The following is a 24,952-nucleotide window of genomic DNA, read 5'->3' as shown; positions in this document are numbered from 1 at the left end:
AGTAAGTGTACTGCGTGGCCCACGAGATGGTTACGTGGCCTTCTGAAGCACACCTCTGCTGAAGCTTTCCAACCTACTACTTGAGGCTGTGTGCACCCTTGCAGCACGCATGGATACTTGTACAGCACTTACACTGATCTCATCTCTGTGGGGAAGAAACGTTCCTGTTCGTTGTTTATATTTCTAAACATCAGCACACACACAATTTTCTTGTGGAAGTACTGAGCAAATGGATCCCATTTCAGATGTACTTTGACTGCAAGATGCTAAAAATGTTAGGATGAAGCATCCTCTAATACTCGCTTGGGAAGAGATGTGGGCAGAAGGCAGACTTTCTACAAAGAGAAGAACCAAGGCCTCATATCTCAATGGCTTTGACATGTTCACCTTAATAAAGGCACGGTGCCCTCGTGTGTCTGCAGAAGACTATGAACCTGGGGCGCAAACGTCTTCAAAGAGAGAATCACAAAAGGAATCTTATAGGAGTCTGGATCAAATTCATGCTCACTACAGAAAAGAGAACACAACAGTTAGCTGACGTTTTTCTCAGTCGTCTAAAACATTTGCAAGGTAATTTTAACAGTTATTCCACACCCCTATGCAAAAGGAGTTCTAAAGGGAAATGAGTTATACCTGAAGTCCTTATTGGAACAATGCTGTCTGCAGACAGGCTCATGATACTCTAACTCTTCAAATATAATTGGGCTGCAATTCGTCGAAGAGCCGTCATGCGACTGGGAAGACCCCAAGGGGCTCTGCCGGGCCTGACTGCTGGGTAGGAGACACACCAGTCTGCCATTCCCTTGTTCACGGATTGCGACTGTGTCTGTTAATTTATATAAATCTGACACATTCAACTTGTGTCCAAACCTAAAAGCGAGGAAAAGGAGAGAGATGCTGACTTAGAATGTTCTTCGATTATACAGAAACGCCTGTATATCAGATGAAATAAAGGGCTATAACCAAGAATCGTTCCTCCGTCTCTTCAGAAGTAAAACTGGAATACTTCTACTATAAATTCATTCACTACCAAACCAGTAATGCTTGGCACTTCCTCCGAGTCACCTCTGGCTCACTGCCCATTAGTCACTATGTCATTTGGTACTTATTCCTCGAACCCTGCAGTTTCTGTAAATAACCTCACCTAATGTTCTGAGATGGAAAGCTATCTGGTATGACCTCTTTCAAGCTGGCTCCCCTAAGCTGGAAATCCCTCTGTATTACACCCCTCTCACCATCTCTGCTCTCCTCCCTCAGAAGAGGTATACTCCTTTCCAGCAACTCCCTCGCCTCATCTATGCCTCAACCTCATGACCCACACTTCCCGAAGGTTCAACTCCTCAATCATGCCCCCGACGCAGCTCTTTCACACTTGGAGCTTAAAGGCACAAGGGGCGCCTGGGTGGCTCAGTCGGTTGAGCGTCTGCCTTCAGCTCAGGTCGTGATCCTGGGTTCCCTGCTTAGTGGGGAGTCTGCTTCTCCCTCTCCCTCTGCCTGCTGCTCCCCCTGCTTGGGCTCTCTCTCTCTCTCAAAACAAAACAAAGGGCACAGATCAGAAAGCAGATAGATCTGAGTTCACGTCCTGTCTCAATCTTTTGGCCTTAGTCACCTTCTAGAACTTTCTAGAACCAATCCAGGCCTCAGCTTTCCCAAATGCAAAATGGGAAGATAACAGCTACCTCACAGGGTTGATACAAGGATTAAATGTTATGTCTGGAAAGAGCTTTGGCACATATTAAGCGCACATTCAACATGAGCCGCTCCTGTGGTTTCTTCCCAGGGCCCTACACTGATGCTCAGATGCGCCTCCCCTCATCGCCCTGCCCCGACCAAACGCGGTCTCACGCCCTTGCCCTCACTCATGCTGTCTGCCCCTGCACACACACAGCCCTGGTGCTCTCACTCAGTCTTAATAATCTCACAGTGCCTCTAATGGAAACAGCTGCTCTCTCAGGAGCCGCACTGCCATTTTGCCATCCAGTCTGTCAGCCTGCTCCCCCAGGATTTTATCCACAGGACTCTGCAGGGATGGCTCTCAAGTCACCAACAGCCACCTCCTCCCTGCCAAACCTCGCACCATCCCCACATGTCCTGATGTCACCCTCACCTCTGGGTTCTTTCCCACTTCCTGTCCCTGGTGCCATTTCATCCAGGTCTGCCTTTCTCTGGGTTCCCTCTCCCTCCCTATCTGCTCCCCTATCCCACAATCCCCTTTAGGAAAATAACTGTCACATCTTTGTATCTCGAATGTCCAAAACCAAGGTCAAAAATTCACTGTACCTCCGGAACATGCCTTCTTTTTTCTCCATTTCTGGTTTAACCATACAACCATCCGCCCAGTCATCTCTGGCAAAAACACTGAGAATCAAAATGACCTCTACTATTTACCTTGCCTGCTACATAAAACGAGTCATCAAGTCCTGTCTCACTGACAACTCAAACTTCAGCGTTCCAACAGCATCTGCCCAGGCCTGGGGACTGGTGTGGCACTGTCCCGCCTTCATTTCCCTGCCTGCCCTGTCCATTCCATCTCAGACTGAACCATCACCAGAAAAGTCTTCCTGAAGCGTGTTTCCTGCCACCACACCTCCCCCTTACTCCTCCACAACTCAGGACTCCCATGGTTCACAGAATAACAGTCCTGCTCCTTGTTCCTTCCATCCTCGTACCATTTTCTCCTCCATGCTCCTCCTTTATGATAGTTTTCTTTGTTCTATAATGATTTGTGTTTTCTCTTCCCTTCCAGACATAAGCTCCTCAGGGACAAGGGTTGTGTCCTCCCAGCTGTGCATTCTCCACAGAGCCTCACACTTTCATTCCACTAATACTTGCTGAACACCTACTAAGCCCCGGGTACTGAAGAGCCCATCCTAAGTCCTTGTCGTCCTGGAGCTTACAGGCTAGAAGGTACATAAAATGCTCAATGAAGAAAAAAACTCATCAATTGGAAAAAAATGAAAGGACAGCTTTAGGGACTGAGGTCTAAATTTACTAAAAATGAAAGACATTTTTAGGAGGTATGTTAAAACCGAAATCTGAACCTGAATACCATTGCTTTTAAGTCTTTTCCTCCACCAGGCTGGAAATTCCTTAAGAGCAGCTACCACAATTTTATGCCAATCACCCATCAATATAGGAATTCTGGAAGCTGCCAATCAGTACCAACTGGATCAGTGAAAAAAAAAACAAACCTAACTTACTTTTTTTCATAGATATCTGTAAATTTAAAAAGAGGCAGACAGCAGGCAGGAGCATCCTGAAGAATAGACATTGTTTCTGCACTGTAAAACAAAATTTCACTTCATCAGAGAACCGATGTTATTGGACATCAACAGATGATTTCCAAGTTGTATTTAAAAAACTGAGTTCATAAAATTAACACAAGGTAAGCTGACCCCTGAACATGTGTTTGAACTTCATGAGTCCGCATACATGTGGATTTCTTTCGATAAAGGCAGTACAGTCCTATAAATGTATGTTCTCTTCCTTATGATTTTAGTAACATTTTCTTCTCTGTTACTTTATTGTAAAAATACAGTATATAACATATACAACATACAAAACAGATGTTAATCCGTTGTTTATGTTACCAGTAAGGCTTCTGGTGAACAGTATGCAATTAGTAGTTAAGATTTTGGGGAGCCAAAAGTTATACGTGGATTTTTGACTGCGTGGGAGGGGGGATCAGTACCCCTAACCCCTACGTTATTCAAGGGTCCGCACAACATAAATTTAGCAGTTTCTGATATGACAAAATTAATTTTCCGGAAAAACTTAAAGAAATGACTTTAGGGACAATGTAATTAAAGAATAAAAAGCCAGACACACTGGGATTTTTATCAAACTCAAGCATAGGGCTTCTCATACCTGTGTATCAGAAGAACGCTGACTACTCTGTGAGACAAACACCTTGTTAACTCAGAATAACGGGCAGAACAGCTTGAATGTCTCCTGCCACGTTGTGGCTCATGTGGTTCATGAATTCCACATGGGGGCAGAATGCCCAGAGTTGAGGATACACAACCAATTATGGTTTTAAAAAACAAAAGGCAGCCAAAAACACTCAGAGGAACTGTTGAGGGATTGGCTTTGAGCCACAGGGATTATGGATTTCTCCCCCTCTTCTTTTATGTTTCTGACCTTTCCAAAGTTTCTTCAATGAGTATTACTTTTATTCTAGGGGATAAAAGCCATAATTTAAAATAATGGTGAAGTACACATCACAGAAAGAGACCTTCGAATTCAGATTTTTAGGAAGAATCACCAAAGCGCACTAAGAATAAAATCATCACCAGATTCCTACAACTGACATAATCATAATGCAGACCTACAGAGTGTCTGTTTGATGTTAAGGATCTATCTGCAGGTTGAGAGCTTGGAGCTTTGCAGATCTACCTTTTACAGACAAACCTACCTTCTCCTAAGATTTGGAGGTAGTATTTCAGACTTACAAACTTTTATCGTAGACGGCTACTATTTTTAGAACCTGTTCTGGATATGTGGTGTATTATTTTACTCCTAACTGCCTGCCAAGTTGAAGCTGTACTTCACCTTTGAGTAATGCCCTGAACAAGAGTCGAATTATTCTAACCAGCTTATTGCTGACTTCTAGCTTATTTCTAAACTATATCAATTAAGAATAAGCATTACTGCATAAGTAATCGTCTAAGAGGGTTGGGAAAGTGATCAAATCTATTTTCTGATTTCCAAAGTTGTTTCTGGGCCAAAACGTTATTTCCTGAAATAAATGGTTTGTTTTTACCTCAGTAAAGAGAGTGATTTATTAGCAGCTCCTGTGGCAAGTGAGACCAGGATCTTCTTGCTGCCAATTTTGTATCTGTGGAGGCTATTCACCGCACTGATTGCTTCTTGTAAGTTCTCCATCTGAACAACAGCCTTGAGCTGATAATCTGTATGGGGGCTGAGCTCAACATTCTTCACCTACAGCAGTAAAAAGGAAAATGGAATGCTATGTCTACCCAGAACCCTGTCATTTTAAACTGAAGGTGAATCATTAAGAAACACGTCTGCGGACTTCCGTGCTTCTGTGAGGGAACTTGTCCGAACTCTACGCTTCTGCCCAGCAGAACCTAAGTGAACTAGGACTGGGTGACCTTCAGGGACAGGAAACTGGCCTGGCCTGCCTGCATGCTCTGGCACACATAGCTCTCCCACGCAGGCTCAGGAGCCAATACATGCGCGGAGTCTCTGCGGTCTTCTCTGGACCCTGCAAACACCTGAGGCACAGCCATTTTAATAATCGGGAAAAGGTACACTTCTAGCAAACAGCACCTAAAAACTGCATCGGTACAGTTAAGATGTTAACAAAAACAGCCGACATTACTTTAGAATCCTATTTCTGTATTTTAGCAGCCAGAGCTAAATAAAATCCATCAGCGTTTTATTTCCCAAAGTGCCACTTAAATCCCTGCCCGTGACCACGAGTGCTTCTCCACTAGGTCTCTCGCTCTCCGGGGCTATGTCCTAAAAACTGGATGTACAGTATCACCATGAGCAGACCACAGGAAAAAGGGTGGAGCTCAAACTCTCTCAGTCATCGTTATATTCTGGCTGTGGTTGTGTGTGTTGAAGGACATTCTCTCGACCTGGAGGGCTAGCAAAGGGTACAAGAAAGGCGGGAACAAGAGAGAAAAGGTTACCTTGCCGTGCCTGGAAAACGCTTCCTGCATGAGCTGCTGCAGCTCCTTCCGGGACAACCTGTAGTCGATGTTGCTGATCTGGATGTCAGCGCCATTTGCAAACGGGTCTGGGCTGTCGGCCCCAATGCTCGGATTTGCAATGTTGAAAGCAAGTGGGGACGCTCTGTTTAAAAGGTTTGGAGACATACTCCTGCTTAAGACATACATATTGAATTATTTTTAAAAACTGTGATTCTATTTATTTCACTTGTATCACCTAGGCTTTGTTTGAAACCATATATAGAAACAGCTTTCCACAACACAACCAAACTAAAGATTTGGTTTTCGGATGTATGTTTATCTTAAATATGCATGGATTTAGATTTATTGGCCGAAGTACTACCTGTTGACCCCTTATTAACAACAAGTACATGCTTTAATATCAAATATTCTTTCACTGGATTATTTAAAACGAAAGACAAAAATTACAGGTGGGCCTAATGAATTAATTTTCCACTTTGGGTATTTATTCGTGGTTAATTAGCCTGTGATACTAATGTAAGTCATCTCACCTCTCCCTGGCTCTGAAAACACTAGATATTCTTGCTCATGTGTGGCAGTCTTCCTCCATATCAGGAAAACTTAAACATGAATTTTATTTATTTTTTTAAAGATTTTTATTTATTTATTTATTATTTATTTTTAAAGATTTTATTTATTTATTTGACAGAGACAGCCAGCCAGTGAGAGAGGGAACACAAGCAGGGGGAGTGGGAGAGGAAGAAGCAGGCTCCTAGAGGAGAAGCCTGATGTGGGGCTTGATCCCAGAACGCTGGGATCATGCCCTGAGCCAAAGGCAGGCGCTTAATGACTGCGCCACCCAGGTGCCCCTAGATTTATATGAGAGAGAGAGACAGTGAGAGAGGGAACACAAGTAGGGGAAATGGGAGAGGGGGAAGCAGGCTCCCTGCGGAGCAGGGAGTCTGATGTGGGGCTCGATGCCAGAACCCTGGAATCACGACCTGCGCTGAAGGCAGACACTTAACCACTTAGCCACCCAGGTGCCCCTATGTGAATTTTAAAATGTAACTTTACAGATCCAAAGTCACTTTCTGGAAGGAGTCTTCACCAACTCAGCAGAAAAATACGATGCTTGAAGGAGTTCACGTGATGCAACATGGCCTTATGGCTCCTGTCCTCCAAGCCCCCGAAGTACTCAGTGAGTGTTTGGAGCACTTACGTAAGTGTTAGTTGGGTAATTACAGTGGTTTACAAGGACCCTTGCTTCTCAAACAGCTCCTGGTAATTACCCTATAAATAATAACCAATTTGTGTCCAGTTTGGGCTTCTTCCACAACATGACAAAGTGAGGAGGAAACGGTAAGGACATCTTAACATGCCTCCCATCCGGGCTAGGGACTCCCAGACCAGTTTCTCTGACCTCTGCTCACCCAGACTCCCACATGGAGGAGGGAGAAAGGGGGAGCAGCACTGCCCCCAAAGGTGAGCTAAGGAGGAAAAGGGGGCCTGGAGGAGGAGGAGTGGAAGATTCATCTTTTACTTTATGCATTCCTACACTGCTTGCATTCTTTCAAACAGGTGTTATTTCATAATCCCTCCTATTGCGAGTAACTACCCCACGATCAAGAAGCTGGACTCACCGAGAGGACCACGACTGTGCGGAGAGCAGAGGACTGACTTGCCTTGATGTGATCAACTTGCTAAAAGCCGATGGGTAACTCACTTGGAACGGGGTCTCCTCTTTATCTTTTTTCTCTACGGGAGAACTGGTGACACTTCGGGCACAGAGGTTCTCTTTTCTAATGGAGGGAAGAATTGAAGGGGAAGGGTCACTGGATTTCCTTCATGTTAGACAAGCATCTGTGAGAAAGAGTCATTGAACCTACTTCGGATTGGTTTTGTAAGCAGATTCTGCTGTCCCCGAGTTTCTGGGCACCGGTGCTGTGGCACTCAAGCTTCTGTGAGGAGTTGCCGCCAGCCTCGGGTTACCTTGCTGGGAGTCACTGTTTCTAGTGCCAGTCTTCGACTCCATGCGGCACAGCTCCTTAAAAGAGAGAAGTGCGGCGGAGGTGAAAATTTAAGTACCGACCGTGTGTTAAAGCCTGTCCGGAAAACAGGGAACTCTGAGTATGGTCAAAATGGAAATTAAAAAAAGGACACACCAAAAGCAAGCGGGCATCTCGAAAAGAGACACAAAGAAACCAAACCTACCATAAACTTCAGAAAGCAAGAGGTATCAAAGTTACCTGTAAACTTTTAACATTTGTGTTTTTTGTAGCAGATCCAGAATTTGCCTGCGACCCTTTTCCAGGCGTGGCTTTGGCACTGGAAGATTGTTCACTTGTATCTTTGATGAGGCACAATTTTGGATTCTTAAGTTTTTTGGGAGACTTCGCTTTATCGGCAATTGCACTGGAACTCTTTGTCTCACAGAGTTCTCTAGTTTTTGGAGTAAATGACACAATGATCCTATTACCAAAGACATCTTCATTTTCCATTCGCTTCTGAGCCCGTTCCGCACTATCTTGGTTTATGAAGCGGAGAATCGCACTGCAGCCTGTGATACTCAGCACTTTCCCACCACAATTATCAGACAGGCGCCTGAGCCTGTTGCTGATGCTCTTGCCATCTTTATTTGCTGGTAGGTTATAAACATAGAGCAGAGTGTGGCACTGCTGGTACAGAGGAGAAGTGTTACAACAGGTTAACTCAGGGGCACGCGTTCAATTACACAATTAGAACAAGGAGTGATCTCCAGACTTAAGCTAACAGCCTTAGCCTTGGAGAGGAGGTCAATGATTTAGAGGGGAGAAGGTAAACTTATTCAGACTGAAAAACACAGAAAGAGAGAAATGTACCCTCAACGATCACTCTAGTGGATGAGAATGGCAAGATTTAAAGTTCTGAATACTCAAGCCTTTTTTTTTAACCATGAAGAATAAGTGGAAATAAAAGTGGAAAATCTGTTACCTAAAATACTACAATTGACTTAAAGGCCTTTGAGGTTAGAAAAGGGAATGCCAATTTCTTTAGGAGTTACTTATATATTCTCCAAATAGCTTAAAAACAGCTCAACACTGTAGTAAACATGCTTGTCCCAATCAAGACTCTAAGAAACGCTCATCCTGCTAGAAATACGCTCATGTTCTTCTAGCACATGGCTCAACGAGCTACAGGTGTAGCAATAACCACTACAATCTGTGCGAGTGCACACGCATGGTGAGGAATGCAACTGTAGAAAACAGCCCCAGGGGTTCCTGGGGCTTAAAGATTAAATGCCTAAAAAGTGTACAATTAGGGGCACCTGGCTGGCTCAGTCGATCAAGCCTCCAGACTCTTGGTTTCAGCTCAGGTCATGATCTTGGGATCATGGGATTGAGGCCCATGTTGGGCTCCACCCTGAGCATGGAGTCTGCTTGAGATTCTCTCTCCCTCTGCCCCTCCCCCTGATCGCTCATATGCACACACTCTCTCAAATAAATCTTAAAAAAAAAAAAAAGGTACAATTTCTCTGTTTATTTGACTGCAACCACGAGTGTGTGCAAACCATCACCATATTCTTTGCCCATGACTGGAAGCAAAAGGAGTAATAAATGTTTCCATTACTTCCATCCACTTGACACAGAACACTGCTAGCTTTGGAGACACTGACAAGTGGCTGTTGGTAAGGTTAACCTACACATCAATTCCCTATGATACTGTGCAACAAAATAAAAGCAAAATCCGTATGTTATCAATTCTCTGTATATCTGTAAGAGAAGAACTATTTCTAAGCCTTATTTCAAAACTCTGGCCAGCCTCCTACAAAGAGCAGCCTCACTTTGTAGCCCCCGTTATGGGTGGTCTTCAGCCTCCATAATGTAACATCAGAATACAGCAAACAAGAACACAAACGCACTTACTGGCATTTTTAGTGGTAACCTGGGGGGCAGGTCGGAAATGAACTCTTCGAATCTGATCAGCTCGTTAGCATGATGCAGCAGCGCTTCTGAGGCCTGGTTTTTATGGACCAAAATTATGTGGAAACCATGCCTGTGTCTCAGGTCACTGAGTTCCAATGCAAAATTGACATCAGCTGGAAGAAAAGGTACAGCCCATCCCCATCCCCAAACGTTAGAAGGACTGGACAGAGACACACAACTCCACTGACACCCACTGAGAAAAAAGAAATGGCTGTACTGTATTCAGAGTTGCTCCCCACCTCCCACCCCTTCTTAAAATAGGAACACATTTCATATTCGAAGAATTAACACCACAGGACAATTCTACCACATGCTTATACTGAATTCCAAGACACATGTTACTTCCCATAGGAAAAGAGAGCAAATATTAACATTTCGGGGAGCATCAACTTTGGAAATGATTCTTTCTAGATTTTTAAAATTTGCAACACTGGGCCCAGGGTTAAAAAAAAAAAAGTTCCACTTTCTTTAACTGGCTTCACGTTTAGGGAGAAAATACACAAAACCCACACACTCCATTTCCTCTCTAAACAGCTCTCAGACATAAGCATAAATACGTCCTGTGTATTTCAGCCTCTCTGGAGGCCTATTTTACTTTAACATGGTCTGGCTTCTACAACAAGGCCCATACAGTGAGTTAAGCTCAAATGAGCAGATGCTTCTGCACTTACTCGACACAAGAACCACAGTGGCTGGAGCAGTGTGCGTGTTTGCGAATCTTCGGAGACTCTGGCGGAGCTTATCGTCAGCCGCATTCTTTGCGGTAGCGTTGATGTGGGCAACAGTTACCTGCGTTAATTTAAAGTAAGGACAAATGAGCAACAGCTCAGGTCAAAAAACCACTATATATTCTGCCTGCATCTTAGCAGATGGTCCTGAGGAGAGACACTCTTATCACCACCACTTAGGAATGGAAAAAAATTAGAAGTGGATCTCAATAATTTCAAATCTGTCTCTCCGTACAAATGAACCAGACCCGTTATTAACCCTACTTGCCTCTCTTATCTTCTGCTTTTGTACTCCATCCACCCACCTTTGAGAAAACAGGCAGAAAAGGAAGTGAAATTTGAAGTAGGTAAATTAGCTCTCACTAATAGCTTTTGCCTACAGCTGTGAAAGTAGCAGAGATTGGTATATGAAGAAGGTGAGATCAGGTGCTATACTGGATGTCCTTTGTCTCCACTAGACATCGTCTGTGGCTTTCAGGACCTGGAGTCAGGTGGTGGGAGAGGAGAGGCATCTGTCCCCAACAGAGCTAAAATGTGCTTATTTCTGTTAAAGGCATCAGGCTTACACAGAAGTCTCCAGAGCAAGGAAAAGTTTGAGAGGTGCTTCAACTACGTGCAATACACAATCAGATTTATTAGTTTTTTTTAAGGAGCACAAATATAGAATTTGAGGCAGTGATATGGCAGTTATCAATAGAATTACTTGTCTAAGAGTCAAAAGAACTGGATTCTAGTTCCAGCTTAATAGACTTTGCAGCTAGACAATCTGGATTTAAATCCTAGCATATCCATTTATTGGCTGTGTGATCTTTAAAAAGTTGCTTAACATCTTGGTGCCTCAGGTGAATTTGTATATTTCAAATAATAAATCCTATGAGCCCTTTTCACAAAGCAGTCATGGAAGTCAAAAGAAAGGATATAAATGTAACCATCATACTAGCAGAGCACTAGTCACATACAAGTAAATTACTGGAAGATCAGTTATGAGTAAACGATTTCTAGTACTTTAGAAATAATCTTTTGCTAATTTTCTTTATTTGCAAAATCAGCACAAATGCGTATTAAACAAACTTTGAATTGAAATTCTTAAAAAAAAAAAAAAACCTGCATGTGCTTATTCTTCTACCGTAATAGATTAAAATTATTTTTTTACCTGGCAATTATTCAGCTCTTGAATAACTTCTTTGTTTTCTTTACTAATGTCGCACACACAGATGAATTCGGCTTCTCTGTGGCCTTTAAAAAACTTCTCACGGATCCTCTGTACAACAGCAGTAGCTGAGCGGCCAGAGGGAACGGAACAGTTTTCAATATCCCAAAAAACTCCAATGGGGGGTAAGTTTTCCAGCACCTGTCCGGCTAGCGCAACTTCTGGTGACCCTTAGGAAATGTTAACACTTTCAATCACACATAGTGGAAAAAAAAATGGCAAACTAAAATAAAATAATAGGTAGCTACCTATCATTCTTAGTGGCAGAAAAATGAAATTACTGATTGATGTTAAGCTTAAGGATACCAACCTCACCGGTTGACCTAATAGCACAACCGCAAGTTCCAATAGTATTTCTAAGCGATTATTCCTATTTTTCAGGAGAGAACAAATCTAAAGGTCAAGTTACTTCAAGCCCACAGTAAATCCATTGCAAAGCATGAGCCATTCTCATGCTGATCATTATGCTCCTCTGAACACTAACTCGGAGGTAAACGGACACTGCAGCTCTGAGACCTGATTGTCATGCTCTGCCCACGCTTGTCTACCTGCTCAGTATGGAAGACCAATGAAGAGGTGACAAAGGGTGAACTTGTTACTGTCCTTGATTAAAAAAAAAAAAAATTAACACTGCATTAACATCTGATTTAATATTTAAAAAAATGTTTTCAAAAGATGAAATACATTAACTACTTTTCTGGGGAAATGATACTAGGTTTTTTCAATTCGTTTTTCATCAACCATTACTAAATCTTTCTAAATATTAAGGACATCTATGGAGTGCACAACTAACAGTGTGATTATGAACCTAGGTTGAAAAGGAGTCCCCTCGAGCACTGATTTCTCCAAATATACTCCCTATTTTTCTATACACAGCTTCTGGTCTCAAATAGCTGCAGTTCAACATAAAAGGCAAATGGCTTGTTGGTCTATAAGAATAAAAAGATTTTTACCAAGAGGTAGAAATGGAGACTCATATACACAGTAGCTTCAGAACCACAAGGAATCTTTTCAAGGCGATTAAATGCAGTGTTAGTATCAGATACTGAAAACTACTTAAATATGCACATTTTATACCATACTGTCATTTACCAAATTTCGAAGAAGCTTTGCCTAGACTGGTCGCCAATAACAACGTGGTCTCCTTCCCTGTTCCTTTGGTTCCACAGCCATTACACAGAGGAATAGTAACAGGTGCAGTTTGAGTATTTGGAGGTGGTATATTTGGCCAGACTTTAGCAGCATCAATTATACTATTTCTTGCCGGCTGTTTTAAAAATTTTTTTAAGAAAAGGAGGAGGTTTCAGATACATCATTTCAGAACCTAGAGTTATAAACAACAACTGAAAACACAGTCTAAGTGTTTCTTCTTTCCACCTGTTAACCTCTGATGGAATGTATTTTCAATATTTCAGGGCATTCCCAGAACTATTAGCTATCAATTCATAAACCCACTTCAAGAAGTGACTTGAAATGGTCTGGGAAGATATTCACACGATCAGACCTTTACGTTCTGGGGCATGTGTATCCTCCTAAGGCGACCCCAAACACACTTTATGTGAAGGTAATTGAGATTTTTACTTTAATGCCCGTGTGATCGAGGCCAAGTTCCAAGTCCCTCAAAGTCTTACAAAGGAACAACACAACACAGCGTGACCTACATCACTGAATGGGTCTGTGTATAAGGTGAGCGTGAGTTATGAGAAACCACAATCGTGCTCTAGTCGTTAAAGACAAAACAGAACACGAAGGTTTGTCGAACTCGGTTTACATGTAGGAAACGGACTGATCACAAGAGCCTCTAAAAGCATAACTACATAAATAATGACTCTGCACGTTTTTGAATGGCCCTTCCCATTTTACCCTTTGCTTCTTTCAGGACCAAGAGAAGCTATGCTGACGGGGTGAAAGCTACCTCACAGGAGAATCTTCACCCCGTGCACGATAAAGATTTTTCAAGAAACATCTATCTACTTTAAGAAAGTCATTCCTCAAAGGTCAGCTGCACCCAAGAGAACAAATAAAAAGATACACACCTTGTTTAGACAGTCTTCGCAGTAAAGTGAGCCCTTTAAACAAACCGGAGGTACCACATTTAGGTGCAAAGAATTGGTGCACAAGTGAGGCGTTAGCTCCGACTGTGAAATGTGCTCTTCCAAATGCCCTGGAGCCCCGCTTGTGAAATCAGAACAGGGGAAATAGGCAGCAGAGGCGCAGCCCTGGAGAGCCGGGAACTGATGCAGCTTGTGCACATTACCATGGCATGACTGGAAATGAAGCTTTCCGCAACAGGGCAGGTGTTTGCAGGAAGAGAGATTACTTTCGAGACACATGCTGGGAAAGTCACTTGCAATGCCGGCCAAATTGTTCCTAGCTGAGGCATTCTGGAGTGAAGACGCAGACTGGAAAGCGAACCCTGACCCTACCTGACACGTGATGGTCCTGGTGCTCTGCGAGTCTAACAGTGCGCCCGGGTGAATCAAGCTACCGGTACCTCCGCTCCCACCACCACCGCCACCACCAAAATGCATTGGCGACGTGGAGGGTTCATTAGGGCAATGAGCACAGCAGCTTACTTTGGGGACAGGTGAAAGCTGTATTTTAGGTTGCTGAAGAGAATGGATATCTGGAAGTGGGACTGCTGGAAAAAGTTTAGAGCCAGCATGAAGGGGAGATGGCACATCCTTTAATTCCACAGCAACTTTCTTGTTCTCCATGTAATCTTTCTGGGAAGAGAAGATCAGAACGCCAGTTAATGTGACGACGCTATTGACTTTTGGTTACTCACATCCTACTGTGACCCAAAAATGGAAATAGCGTTCAATTCTGTTTACATCACTCAACCACAACCAAACAATATGGAATGGCAGCTGAAACCAGGGGCATTCTTCAGAAGGGCCTGCAGGAGGCGAACACCGTAACAGACAACTAAAATCAAGACCGTATCCTTCCTGAATCTGAGGAGACTGGGGGAGGGTTCTGCTTACATGTTCAGCAAGGCAGGTTAAACCATCTGTGCCTCAGGGACTTCCCTTTGATAACTTCCCCTTGCCTCACAGGGTCTTCTAAAGACAAAACAGGTGGTATGAAAATGACACAGTCACAAACAGCATTCGATAAAGATGGCTTACAAGCCAAGCGCTTTGAGGAAAAGACTTAGTAGTTCTTGCAGTCAGACCATGAGGCATTTAGGAAAGTCCTCCAGACGATTCCAAACATTAAGGATAAGATCAGCCATCTGCCCCAGCAGCCCATCCATGGACAGGTCTTAAATGTGTTGTTGACGACATTAAGCAAACTCTAGGATATCATGACCTAAAGCCATAATGCCAACAATTACTTTGTAGCCGGGGACAAGAATTAGAGCAATTAGAAAACTATTTGGGAATAAGATCCCAGAGAAATAGTTTGTCATATGCCTCTAACATAGACACAGGAGGCCAGTAAATTTACCAAGGTTATAGCATGACACCTGCGTCAGAGACCTGGGTTTGAATGCAATACCCAGGAACTGTTTTAGGACCTTGGGTAAGTTACATAACCTCTCTACACTTCAGTTCCGTCAGCCTTCAATTGGGAATGACACGATGAACCTCCTACAGTTGTTAGAAGGATAAAACGAGATAGTGCACGTAAGCACGCAGCAGAGTACCTGGCTACTGAAAGGGGATCTAACTAATCAATAGCCCCTATTGGCTGACTGCAGGAACTATTAAGAGAAAGAGGACGTCCTGATATAGTGAGAGACATGCTCTTCCCTCAGAGCACAGAAAGGGCCATCTGACTGCTATGATTTCACTCCTTTGGCTGTGGTTCTACACTCGTCTGGGAGAGTACACTCATTTAGGAAAAATCTGGATTTTTCACTTGGACATTTCCTAAAAGGGAGGAGAGAGCAACTGACTGACTGCCAACAAGCAGTGTGTTCTGCCCTCTTGGTAATTACAGTTTAGGTTGGAAATTACTGGCATTCTGATTTATGGAGATCTGGCTCTTAAAAAAAAAAAAAAAGATGTGGCTCTTATGGTCAGGGTTATTTGAGTTGGTTCTCCTGAATTTACTCAATTCTGGGTGCCAATGATAAATTCAAGTTTCTGGATCTGTAAAGTTGAGTGCAATCCTGCACTGTGTGACTCTGTAAGGGCCAGATCCTCCATCCCAGGAATTCCTGTCTGAGCTGCCAACCCTGTTGCCAAGGGTCCCTAAAGTAAGTGACCTTAATTACTGATGCCATGCAAAAAAGATAACTATATAATGAAAAACTGAAGAAGACAGGGCATTTAGTTGAGTTTTTAAAAAGTTACTAATACCCTTATGTAAATTCATAGTAAAGACTCACTTAAATCCCAAGTGCACTAGCAAAAAAGACATAGAATAGAAATGTGGTAATATGGTGCGTGGAATAAAATCAGAAAAAGTCAAAATCACTATGAAAAGGCAAAGGAAGTTACAGACACATTTAAATATTCAAGAGAAATCTGGAAGAGAAAAAGACTGCCAATAAGGGCCTATCACTCTTCCCTTGATTTTAAGACTCAAACCTCAGAAGGCTAGAGTGAAATAAAATCTATTTTATACTTTCCTTTGATTTGCCTCTGCAGTTTGGATTTTATCTTTGGAATCTGTGACTTCTGCAAGAAACAAATCTTCCCCAATGTTAACATTAAATATTTAAAGCACCTACAGGTCCGTAGAATAGGAATGCAGGAATTAAAAAATTTACGCTGTCCTTGAGTCAGGAATTATAATCATGTGCTACAAGGAGGACTCAGCAGGATACAAGGTAAAACTTAGCACAGACTCCAGGGAGAGAGACTGCCCCAGACCAAACGGACCGCATATCTATTCGCATAAGGAATTTCCTATGTCTTCAGTCTTGAGCATAGTTACCGTTTGGGGACTAAGTGGCAATGTCTGCTCAGGACGAGAAAAGCAATTAGAGAATTTCCAAAGCCATGGCTTAGCATCATTATTTTGTTGCAGCCATCCAGGTGTTCTACTGCAGGAGTCCTCAGTTCCGCTTCCTTCCATCATACAGCCATACAAAGTGGTTCAACATTCTTTCATCTTTCTTTTCTTTCATTCTTCCACCCTGTTAAGAATGAGATCTCAATGTTATTTATTTGCCTAAGTACAAATTTCACAATTAACATGTGAGACTTGGGGCGCCTGGGTGGCTCAGATGGTTAAGCGTCTGCCTTTGGCTCAGGTCATGATCCCAGGTCCAGGGATGGAGCCCCAAGGTGGGCTCCCAGATCAGCAGGGAGTCAGCTTCTCCTTCTCCCTCTGCCTCTGATCTCCCTTTGCTTATGCTCTCTCCATTTCTCTCTCTCACTCAAATGAATAAGATCTTTAAAAAAAAAAAAAAAAAAAGTAAGACTGCAAGGGCACCTGGGTGGTTAAGTGTCTGCCTTCAGCTCAGGTCACAATCTTCGGGTCCTGGGATCAAGAGCCCCAAGCTGGGCTCCCTGCTCAGTGGGGAGCCTGCTTCTCCCTCTCCTCCTCCCCTCAACGTGTGTGTGCACACTCCCGCTCTCAAATAAAGAAAAAAGTGAGACTGTAACTGTACTTATGGCACAACTGTATTTACGGTACAATGGTTCCCAACAAGTCAGATAATAAGGAATAAAAGTAGAATTCTAGCAAAGTGGCAACCTTCTCCAGCCCTGAGCAGGCTTTTTCTGTAGTTTTTCTTAGTTCTTCTCGACCATCTCTCCCTAAAGACTCTACTGGTGAGGGTGAAAAAGTTAACAAAGAGAGCATGTAATTTTAGTAAAAGAACAATTATGTGTCTTCATTGCCAATTACATAAGATTCTGAAATTGACTTAATAGCAACCTATCCCACCGTGTCGTTGATGTGACTGTGGAAGGTCCAAATTAAGTGAACTCTGTGGACTCTGAATTTGATTCTGCTACAGAACAAATCGAACCAATTTCTTCATTTACTTATTACAAAAGTGCAATCTGATATACCATCAAAAATCTAACCGAGAAATCTCAAGTAGCAGATGTGCTGTATCTACTCCAGTGTTCCCACATTCTTACAAGTCTTACACAGTACAATAAAAGCAGATCAAATCGATAATAGCTAGTGGGCCTGGAGGCAGCCTGCCAATGGTAAGGACAACTGAACCTCATCTCCAGATCCTTGCCATCCTACCAAACTACCACCTATTCTCCAACTACAGTGGCCATTTTAAGGGTATCAATTTATCAGAAATTTCATGTGGACATAAAACAATTTCTTTTAGGTCTCTCTCTCTGATAAGGTGCTCTTCTCAAGAGATTGTAACATCTACATAGTATGGTGAAGGGAGAGAGGAGTACTCTCTCTAAAATACAGAACTGATCAAATAAAACAAGGGAAGGCAAACTAGAGCCTGCCAGCCAAAACCAGCCCACAGCTTGTACTTAAATGACCTTCAAACTAAGAAGGTATTTTATACTTTTTAATTCGGGGGGGGGGGTGAGAAATCAAAATAATAATATTTTGTGACACTAAATTACATGAATTTCTCTAGATTAAGAGACATTTGTTTAAATACTGTCTGCGGCTATTTTTGCACGAGTATTTGCAACAGAAACTCATGGCCCACAAAGCCTAAAGTATTTACTATTTGGCCCTTATGTGGAAGCTACAAAAACTAAGTTTCAGTTTCTTCCTCTGCAGAGTGTGGCTAATTTCTCCCCCCTCCCCAGCATTGCTGAGGGGGGGAAATCAGATAAAGGACCTACCATCTGGGTTTTGTCTTCCCCAAGGCAGAGCTTGTGCCAAGCACAGGGCTTGCAACATAGTGTATACTAATTACTTGTTAAATTAAGGAATGAATACAGCAACTATTCACCTACCATGTAGAGTTAGGAGTCAGTGTGGAAGCAGAGATGGAGTTAACTGCCACAATGACAATAAATTATGATTGCTGTTTTTCCTACTAAACACAGATCTTGCATCCCCCAACGAGCTGCTCTATAGATCACAGGAATCTGTGATATTCACAATACACAACTTCAACATGCTCTAAAATCTTTTTAAGGCCAATCCTGAAAGTGAGCTAACAGGTAGTGTGCAATACCAATTACAAAGCCTTTTTATTTAACATTATTTCCTCATTCAGTAATTATTTATTTAGTATCTACTATATAACAGGCCTGTGCTTGGCACAAGAGATACGATGATGAAAACAAACAGACAATAAAGTTCATTTATGTAATTTTTCCCCACAGTAAATCTGTGAGATAGACAAGGGAGAAATAATCCACAACTTTACAGAGTTGAGTAAACAGAAGTTTAATTAAGTTTTTCAATTTGCCAAGATCACATAATTAGAAAGGGGCCGGAGCCAGGCTTGTCCACCTCTTTGCACCACACCAAGGTGCCTCCGGTATTGCTCAACACAATCAACAGAAAGTACAAATATATTAGCTTGTTAGTGGCCTGAACCCAGACAATTTCCCAAGCATTCCTGGGAATGCCACCAAGTAACTTAGGTAGCCAAAGCCAAGTTTTCTGTTGATTTGAGTGGAATTCTTTGAACAATTCAGATAATGCTTGAGAGCACAGACTCTGATGTCAGTCTGTGTATTAATCCCCAATTTTGCTTCCTGTATGTGTTGCTCTGGAGAGTTCACAACCTCTCTGAACCTCAGATCCTATGTGTAAAATGGGCCTGATAACAACTGTAGCATCCTCACGGGGCTGTTGGGATTTAATAAGACAAAGTGTAAAAGTGGCCTTCTCTTAACACCCAAGTTAGTCCTGGAACCACACACCACCCAGTCCTATTACTTTTTTTCACAGCTCTTCTACCTAAAATTGTTTATTTTCTTGAGTTTATTATATGTCTCCCCTACTTGAATATAAACTCCAAGACAGTAGACATCATGTTTTCTCATTCATTGCTGTATTTCTTGCACCTACCAGTGCCCAGTGCATATCAACAACTGTTGAACGAGTGAAGAGTTCAATAAACATCTAGGAACACCGTTTAAGTTTTGACTGCCCTGTATGCAAAACAGCGTTATTTACCGCTCAGAGAAGTGGGGAAGTCCAAAAGATACAAATGTAATTGGAAAGCTCTTGGTAATAACAGAAAGGTGTTTGGGAAACGAAAATATGTATCACAGTGTAGCGTTGCAATTAGTAGTGGGAGTGGCTCATGCCCTAAGGCAACTGAACACTATCCGTCAAACCAGAGACTACACCCTAGGGAGCGCTGAACTACCGACAAGAATGCAAAAACCCTCAGGGTGGTTGAAAAACACCCGCCCCTTCCTTCCTCTCTTAACCTTCCATCCGTGTACCCTGCTCCGGAAAGGTTGCTCTCCACACCTGGAAGCCCCACTAGGAGCAGGGGAACAGGTGCGGGCGGGGAGCCAAACACCTCCAAAGGGCAGCAGGGGCGCAGCAGTGACTGTCGTGAACGGACCTGAAAGGGAGACAACCCGTACCTACGGTGGGGGCCTGACTGGTCAGTCCCAGTCCTTCCCCTCGGCGTAGTCAACCTCCCCCACCTCCGCCAGCAAAGGGCAGGGGAAGGGGGGGGGGGACGCTGTCCCGCCTCCAGCCGGTGGCCCCACAGCAGTGAGCCCGTCAGGAACTAGTCCCCAGAGCTGCCAGCCAACTCACCTCAGCCGCCGGCTCCACCTCCGCTCACATTCCGGCCCCGCCGCCTTCCCCCCGCCCCCCCCAGGCCCTTTGTTTTGATTCCCGACTCCGCAGCTCCCGCCGCCGCCGCCAAGCGCACCCTCCACTTCCGCTTCCGCACCGCACCGCCCCTGTCGCAAAACCGACGCCCTTCTCTCCCCCCCTCGCTCCGCCCCTTCCTCCACCCCGCCCCAGCCGCCGCGTCCTCCTCGCGCGGGGCGTGCTGGGAAACCCGGGGGGGGCGGGGCCTCGCGGCCCTGCAGCCTCGTCAGGCTCAGTCCCCTCCCGATAAACCCCTAAATAGGGACCTTCCCCGGGGGAGACCCCGGCTTTTTTGGCGAAAACCCCGAGTTTAAGGAGGACTTCTCCCTGGCTTATCGTGGTGGAGTGGAAAGGAACCTGAAAGCGAAGAATGAGGGGGCATGTGAGGTGGAGCCGGGGGAAAAAAACCTGCCAACCGGGATTTGATACAATTAGGCTCTTTCAGTCTTTTGAGGGAAGGCGATTTAAAGGGGATTTCGATGAAAAACCCGATGGTTTTGGCGCTCTCGCGCGGGCGCGCTCCCCATCTCCCTCGCTCCCTCTCGTCACGTGATGGCTCTACCTTATTATTTTTTTTAATTAAATGACGCGTAATTTCCACAGTATCCTTAATCTACTGCAACCTAGTGGCGAGTGGAGAGAAAATAACCGCCAGCGGGGCTTCCCGCGGCGTCCTTCGGGCCGGCGGGGTTTCTCTCAAGCCGGCGGCCCAGCTGGCACAAAACGAAGTGTGTGCTCAGACTCGGCTGGGCACTGTCACCTACTATTAAGGGATCCTCGTGATTTCAGTTAGAAAACGTCACTTTTTAAAAGCCCTGGGCCAGAGCCTGTTGCAAGTGCATGCAAACTTTCTAAGGACAGGGTAGGGAAAGCCCTGAGAAACCTGTGACGGCTTGTTTTAGGTGGATGGATGTGACATGGTTGGATTTTGGGGGATTTGAGGTTTTGTTTTTTTGTTTTTTTTTCGGGAAGGGGGGGTTGGTGCTTCACAATCTTTTACCTGAAATAATTTTTTTTTTTAAAGCTCAGCACGATGGTCGTTTCTGAAACTTGCCTGCTCGCTCTTTTCTGTTGCCAATGAGAAAAACAAAACATAGCTAAATCGAGATATATTTAAGATGGGCTAGCTGAATACGACCTAAAAGTTCACTTCTGAAGTTTGCCGAGAAACATTAATTTTGCAGAAGAATAAGTAGAATGCTAATCACCGAATGAGGTTTTCCCCCCCTACCTGAAGTCAGGGTGAGGCAATTTCATTAGGCAATTTGCATCAAGTGGGGGGAAATTTCAGGGGAAGCTGATCCATCGCTGTAGACATCCTTGTAGACTCCTGTTGGGGAGGGCAAGATCAAACACGTAGCTGAAGCACCCTTTGTGCTTGCTTTTCATTTTCCAGAAGGCAGATGACAAGCACACACATCATCTGCCTGCTTAGGTATTTATTACTGCTGAGTAAATCTTCATTGTGTCTGTGTGTGGGTATTATTTTCCAAGTGGGAATTAGAACAGATGAAAAACAACCCTGTGTCTAGTGTGGTTTTTTTTTTTCTTTCCCCAAGTATCAAACAAATATGCTTCTCTTTAGAGGAGTTTTTCTTTTTATTCTAGTTGAGTATCTCTGAACACAGACAGAAGTAACTAAAAAATACAAAAAGGAAACAAAGTAATTGTGGATTTTTTTTATTGCCTTTTTAAAAAAGGTTTTTTGGTCACGAAGCAATACAGAACAGACACATTTTGTTTGACTTTGCTTGGCATTCTTTCAAGTCCAGAGCTGTGCCTGTTCTCAACAGGTTAAATACAGTAAATAAAGCCGAATCAATTCTAAATGGAAAGTTAATGAAAAGTCTAATTTTTAATGAAATGCAGTTTTAGTGTTTTCTGTAGAAAACCAGCCCAAGCAGACTACACCAGCCCTGGGAAGCAATCATGAAGTGAAATGCAATTTGATACTTGTGAAAGAGTGCTTTCACATTTTTCTTAAGAGATATTTTCTTAAATATAGTCTCTGTTAATCTTACTCTATTTCTTTACTGGGCAAACTCTTTTATCAGAGTAAGAGTAACTTTAAGTTTTTCCCTGTCCAAATCATAATCTTCACATTTATGGAACCAGGATGAAGTTTTATTTTTGTGCTATTTAAGTGACCATTTTACATTCAATTCACCTTCTAAATGAACCTAGCTGTGACTAAAGGAGTTTCTCCCCCAGCAACTTCTCTTCTATGTTCGGTTTAGTGTTTTGAAATAATAAATTATAATGGAAGGATGTAAGCAAGAGAAACTGAGCTCTCTGCTCATTCATATCTAAAAGCTACAAGGAAAACATTAAATAAAGGGAGGAAAAGGTTTTAACATGCACCAAAATTTTCTTTTCATTGTAAAGGTTTTTACCCAATAACAAAGCCATTTCCCTAAACTATTCCTGAGAACTTTCATGATAATCATTTCAGTGTCCTCCCTGTTGTCTTTATGGAAAATGAAGGAAATTGGAAATTAGCTAGTTTGATTGACTTGATCAATGCCATTCAGGCAGGACTTGTAACTCATTGATTTGTACTTCAGTTTTTCTGTAAACTGGGTTGATTCTTCCCTGCCCAGAAACCTCACGGAGTGGTGCAGAATCAAATAAAATTCTGATGAAAGAAAGCATCAGAGGAAAAGTGTTGAGAGGAGGGTGTGAATGGTTTATTAGTGTTTGTGAGCAAGATGGAAGTTTCCTGAGCGACATTTTGGTACTTAACCCTGTTGATATAGGTAGTGAGGTTCCCTTTTGCATCTCTCAACTCCTTTAGGAACTAGAAAGGAGTCAAAACAAAGTCAAATTAGAGAAAGGTCATTCTTTACCAAGGCAGGGAGGCAGGAAAGGTTCTAAGAGTGGGGCCTGAGGCCTCAAAATAGCTAAAAATCTCTTTGCCTCTAGGGTAGTGCTAAAGAATATGGATATAGGAGTCAAACGGACCCAGGTTTGAAGCCTGATTTGTTATTACTAATTGGGACTCCTTGGGCAACGCATTTAATTTCCTACACCTTTGTTTTCTCATCTTTAAAATGAGGACCATAAAAGTGCTTTTCTGTGGTCTCAGCTCCATTGTCACCTCCATAAAGCAGCCTTCCCTGATCATCTGAAGTGACCCCTCCTGGCCCTTTCCTCTCAAACGACGTTGTGTATTCTGAAATTATTACTTACAAGCATCTGAAATTATTTTACTCTTTTCTGTTTGCTGATTTAGAGTCTTGCTTTCTTACAAGCATCTGAAATTATTTTGCTCTGTTTGCCGATTTCGTGTCTTGCTTTCTTAGTAGCATAAGCCTTTTCAGGACTGGCATCTTGTCTGCCATTTGTTGTGTTACAAGCCTGAGTTCTCAATAAATATTTGTTGGTGAACAGTTGGGATTGCTGTGAGAATAAGGAAACCCATGTGAAGAAGTTAGCATTGCGTCTGACACAGAACCAATGAACAAATCATGATCATCCAAGAATTGCACAGATTGTATTTAACTTTGTGCTAGGCACTGTCCTAAACGTTTTACAGACTCCTTTAACTCATTTTGTCTCCGCATAACCCCAAGGTAGAATCCTATTATGAGCCATTTTACAGATGAGGAAACTAAGTCACAAAGCTTTTAAGTCACTTGGCCAAGATCAACCAGCTAGGAGTAGAGCTAGAATTCAAAGCCAGGTTCAAAACCAAACCCTTAAACACGAAGTTCGCTGCCTTTGAAGAAAATGATGTTGAAATTTTTATTTTGGGTGTAAAAAACATGGAGCACTGCTTAGCCTGAGCGGACCTGGATCTTTGTCCTTCCCTCGATTTGGGGAAAATGCGATCGGCGACTAAGGGAGGGACTCGTATTATCTTGAACAGCATGGCCCTGACGTCCAAGGCCGTCCCCGGATGTCCAGGGACCCGCCTGCATACTCCAAGGCCGGCCAGATCCCAACCAGGCAGCCGGAGCCTCCCAGGCCCCGGCCGGACCAGTGCCGCCGCGTGGCCACGCCGCGCCCGGGCCCTGGGAAAAAAGTTTCCAAACGGCGCTACTAGGCGCTGATTGGCCGAGGCGGACGCGGTCTCGTGGCGCCGCAGCCAATAGTCGGCGCCCGCCGCGGGCGCGGGGGTGGGGGCGGTGGTCAGAGGCCCGGGGAGCGCGGTTCGCCGCTGCCGCCGCCCGTCCTCGCGGACCGAGCCGGGGTAAGTGGGGAGCTGCTGCAGTCGGGGGTGGGGGCCGTCCCGGGACCGTCGCCAGCGCCGGGAAACTCTTCTGCCTGCCCCGGTGCCCTCCGCGCTCTCGGGATCGCTGGGAGCCGCCTCGCAGGGACCCTGCCGCGCCCCTAGCTCGCGCGTCCCTTCCCGGCCGCCTGTACTCCGCCGGTCCCGGGCGCTGGGCTCAAAAATCCCGCTCCCTGGAACCTCCCTTCCTAACTTTGTTCCCTTCCACCCTTGTGTCCTCGCACCCAGCTCCTCGCCTTTGCCAACTTTCTCTTCTCTCCGACCAGCTGCCCTCCGCTCCCTCCATGACTTCCTCAGTCCTTCACGCCCTCCTCGTCCCCTGTCCCCGCTGCCTGGCTCCTCTGCCCTCTAACCCTTCCACCCCCACCCCAGGCTGCCCTCCTGACTCCCTCGGTCTCTTCTCGCTCTTTTTTCTGCCTCTTCTCAGCCCCCGCCACCCCTTTTCCTTCTGCTGCCCCAGACTCTCCCTCATT

The 24,952-nt window shown here is 44.0% G+C and overlaps 2 protein-coding genes across 8 annotated transcripts in view; one reads left to right on the top strand and one right to left on the bottom strand.

The window, feature by feature from the left end:
• Nucleotides 1-20,335, bottom strand: part of MARF1 (meiosis regulator and mRNA stability factor 1) — a 39,569-nt gene extending 19,234 nt beyond the window's left edge. The window contains exons 1-15 of one of the 6 annotated variants that reach the window (XM_040635289.1): nucleotides 20,189-20,335; nucleotides 16,451-16,652; nucleotides 13,597-14,286; nucleotides 12,653-12,827; nucleotides 11,504-11,730; nucleotides 10,294-10,411; nucleotides 9,563-9,735; nucleotides 7,907-8,335; nucleotides 7,547-7,704; nucleotides 7,301-7,459; nucleotides 5,661-5,853; nucleotides 4,763-4,941; nucleotides 3,201-3,281; nucleotides 634-870; nucleotides 388-507 (exon numbers count right to left, since the gene is read on the bottom strand). In XM_040635289.1, the coding sequence (XP_040491223.1) occupies nucleotides 388-507; nucleotides 634-870; nucleotides 3,201-3,281; nucleotides 4,763-4,941; nucleotides 5,661-5,853; nucleotides 7,301-7,459; nucleotides 7,547-7,704; nucleotides 7,907-8,335; nucleotides 9,563-9,735; nucleotides 10,294-10,411; nucleotides 11,504-11,730; nucleotides 12,653-12,827; nucleotides 13,597-14,286; nucleotides 16,451-16,594 (3,083 nt within the window). In that variant the 5' untranslated portion in view covers nucleotides 16,595-16,652; nucleotides 20,189-20,335. The remainder of the gene's footprint in view (nucleotides 1-387; nucleotides 508-633; nucleotides 871-3,200; nucleotides 3,282-4,762; nucleotides 4,942-5,660; nucleotides 5,854-7,300; nucleotides 7,460-7,546; nucleotides 7,705-7,906; nucleotides 8,336-9,562; nucleotides 9,736-10,293; nucleotides 10,412-11,503; nucleotides 11,731-12,652; nucleotides 12,828-13,596; nucleotides 14,287-16,450; nucleotides 16,653-20,188) is intronic. The other 5 variants (XM_040635291.1, XM_040635293.1, XM_040635290.1 and 2 more) reach the window with 5 other exon arrangements.
• Nucleotides 20,336-24,398: 4,063 nt separating this feature from the next.
• NDE1 (nudE neurodevelopment protein 1) overlaps nucleotides 24,399-24,952 on the top strand; it is a 48,447-nt gene continuing 47,893 nt past the window's right edge. The window contains exon 1 of one of the 2 annotated variants that reach the window (XM_040635287.1): nucleotides 24,399-24,440. The gene's annotated coding sequence lies outside the window, so the exon portion shown is untranslated. The remainder of the gene's footprint in view (nucleotides 24,441-24,952) is intronic. The other variant, XM_040635285.1, reaches the window with a different exon arrangement.

This window comes from Ursus maritimus, unplaced genomic scaffold (genome assembly GCF_017311325.1).
Source record: "Ursus maritimus isolate PB19 unplaced genomic scaffold, ASM1731132v1 scaffold_2, whole genome shotgun sequence".
Classification (NCBI taxonomy): domain Eukaryota; kingdom Metazoa; phylum Chordata; class Mammalia; order Carnivora; family Ursidae; genus Ursus; species Ursus maritimus.
The sequence above is the reverse complement of the archived record's forward strand: the minus strand, read 5'-3'. Positions and strand labels throughout refer to the sequence as shown.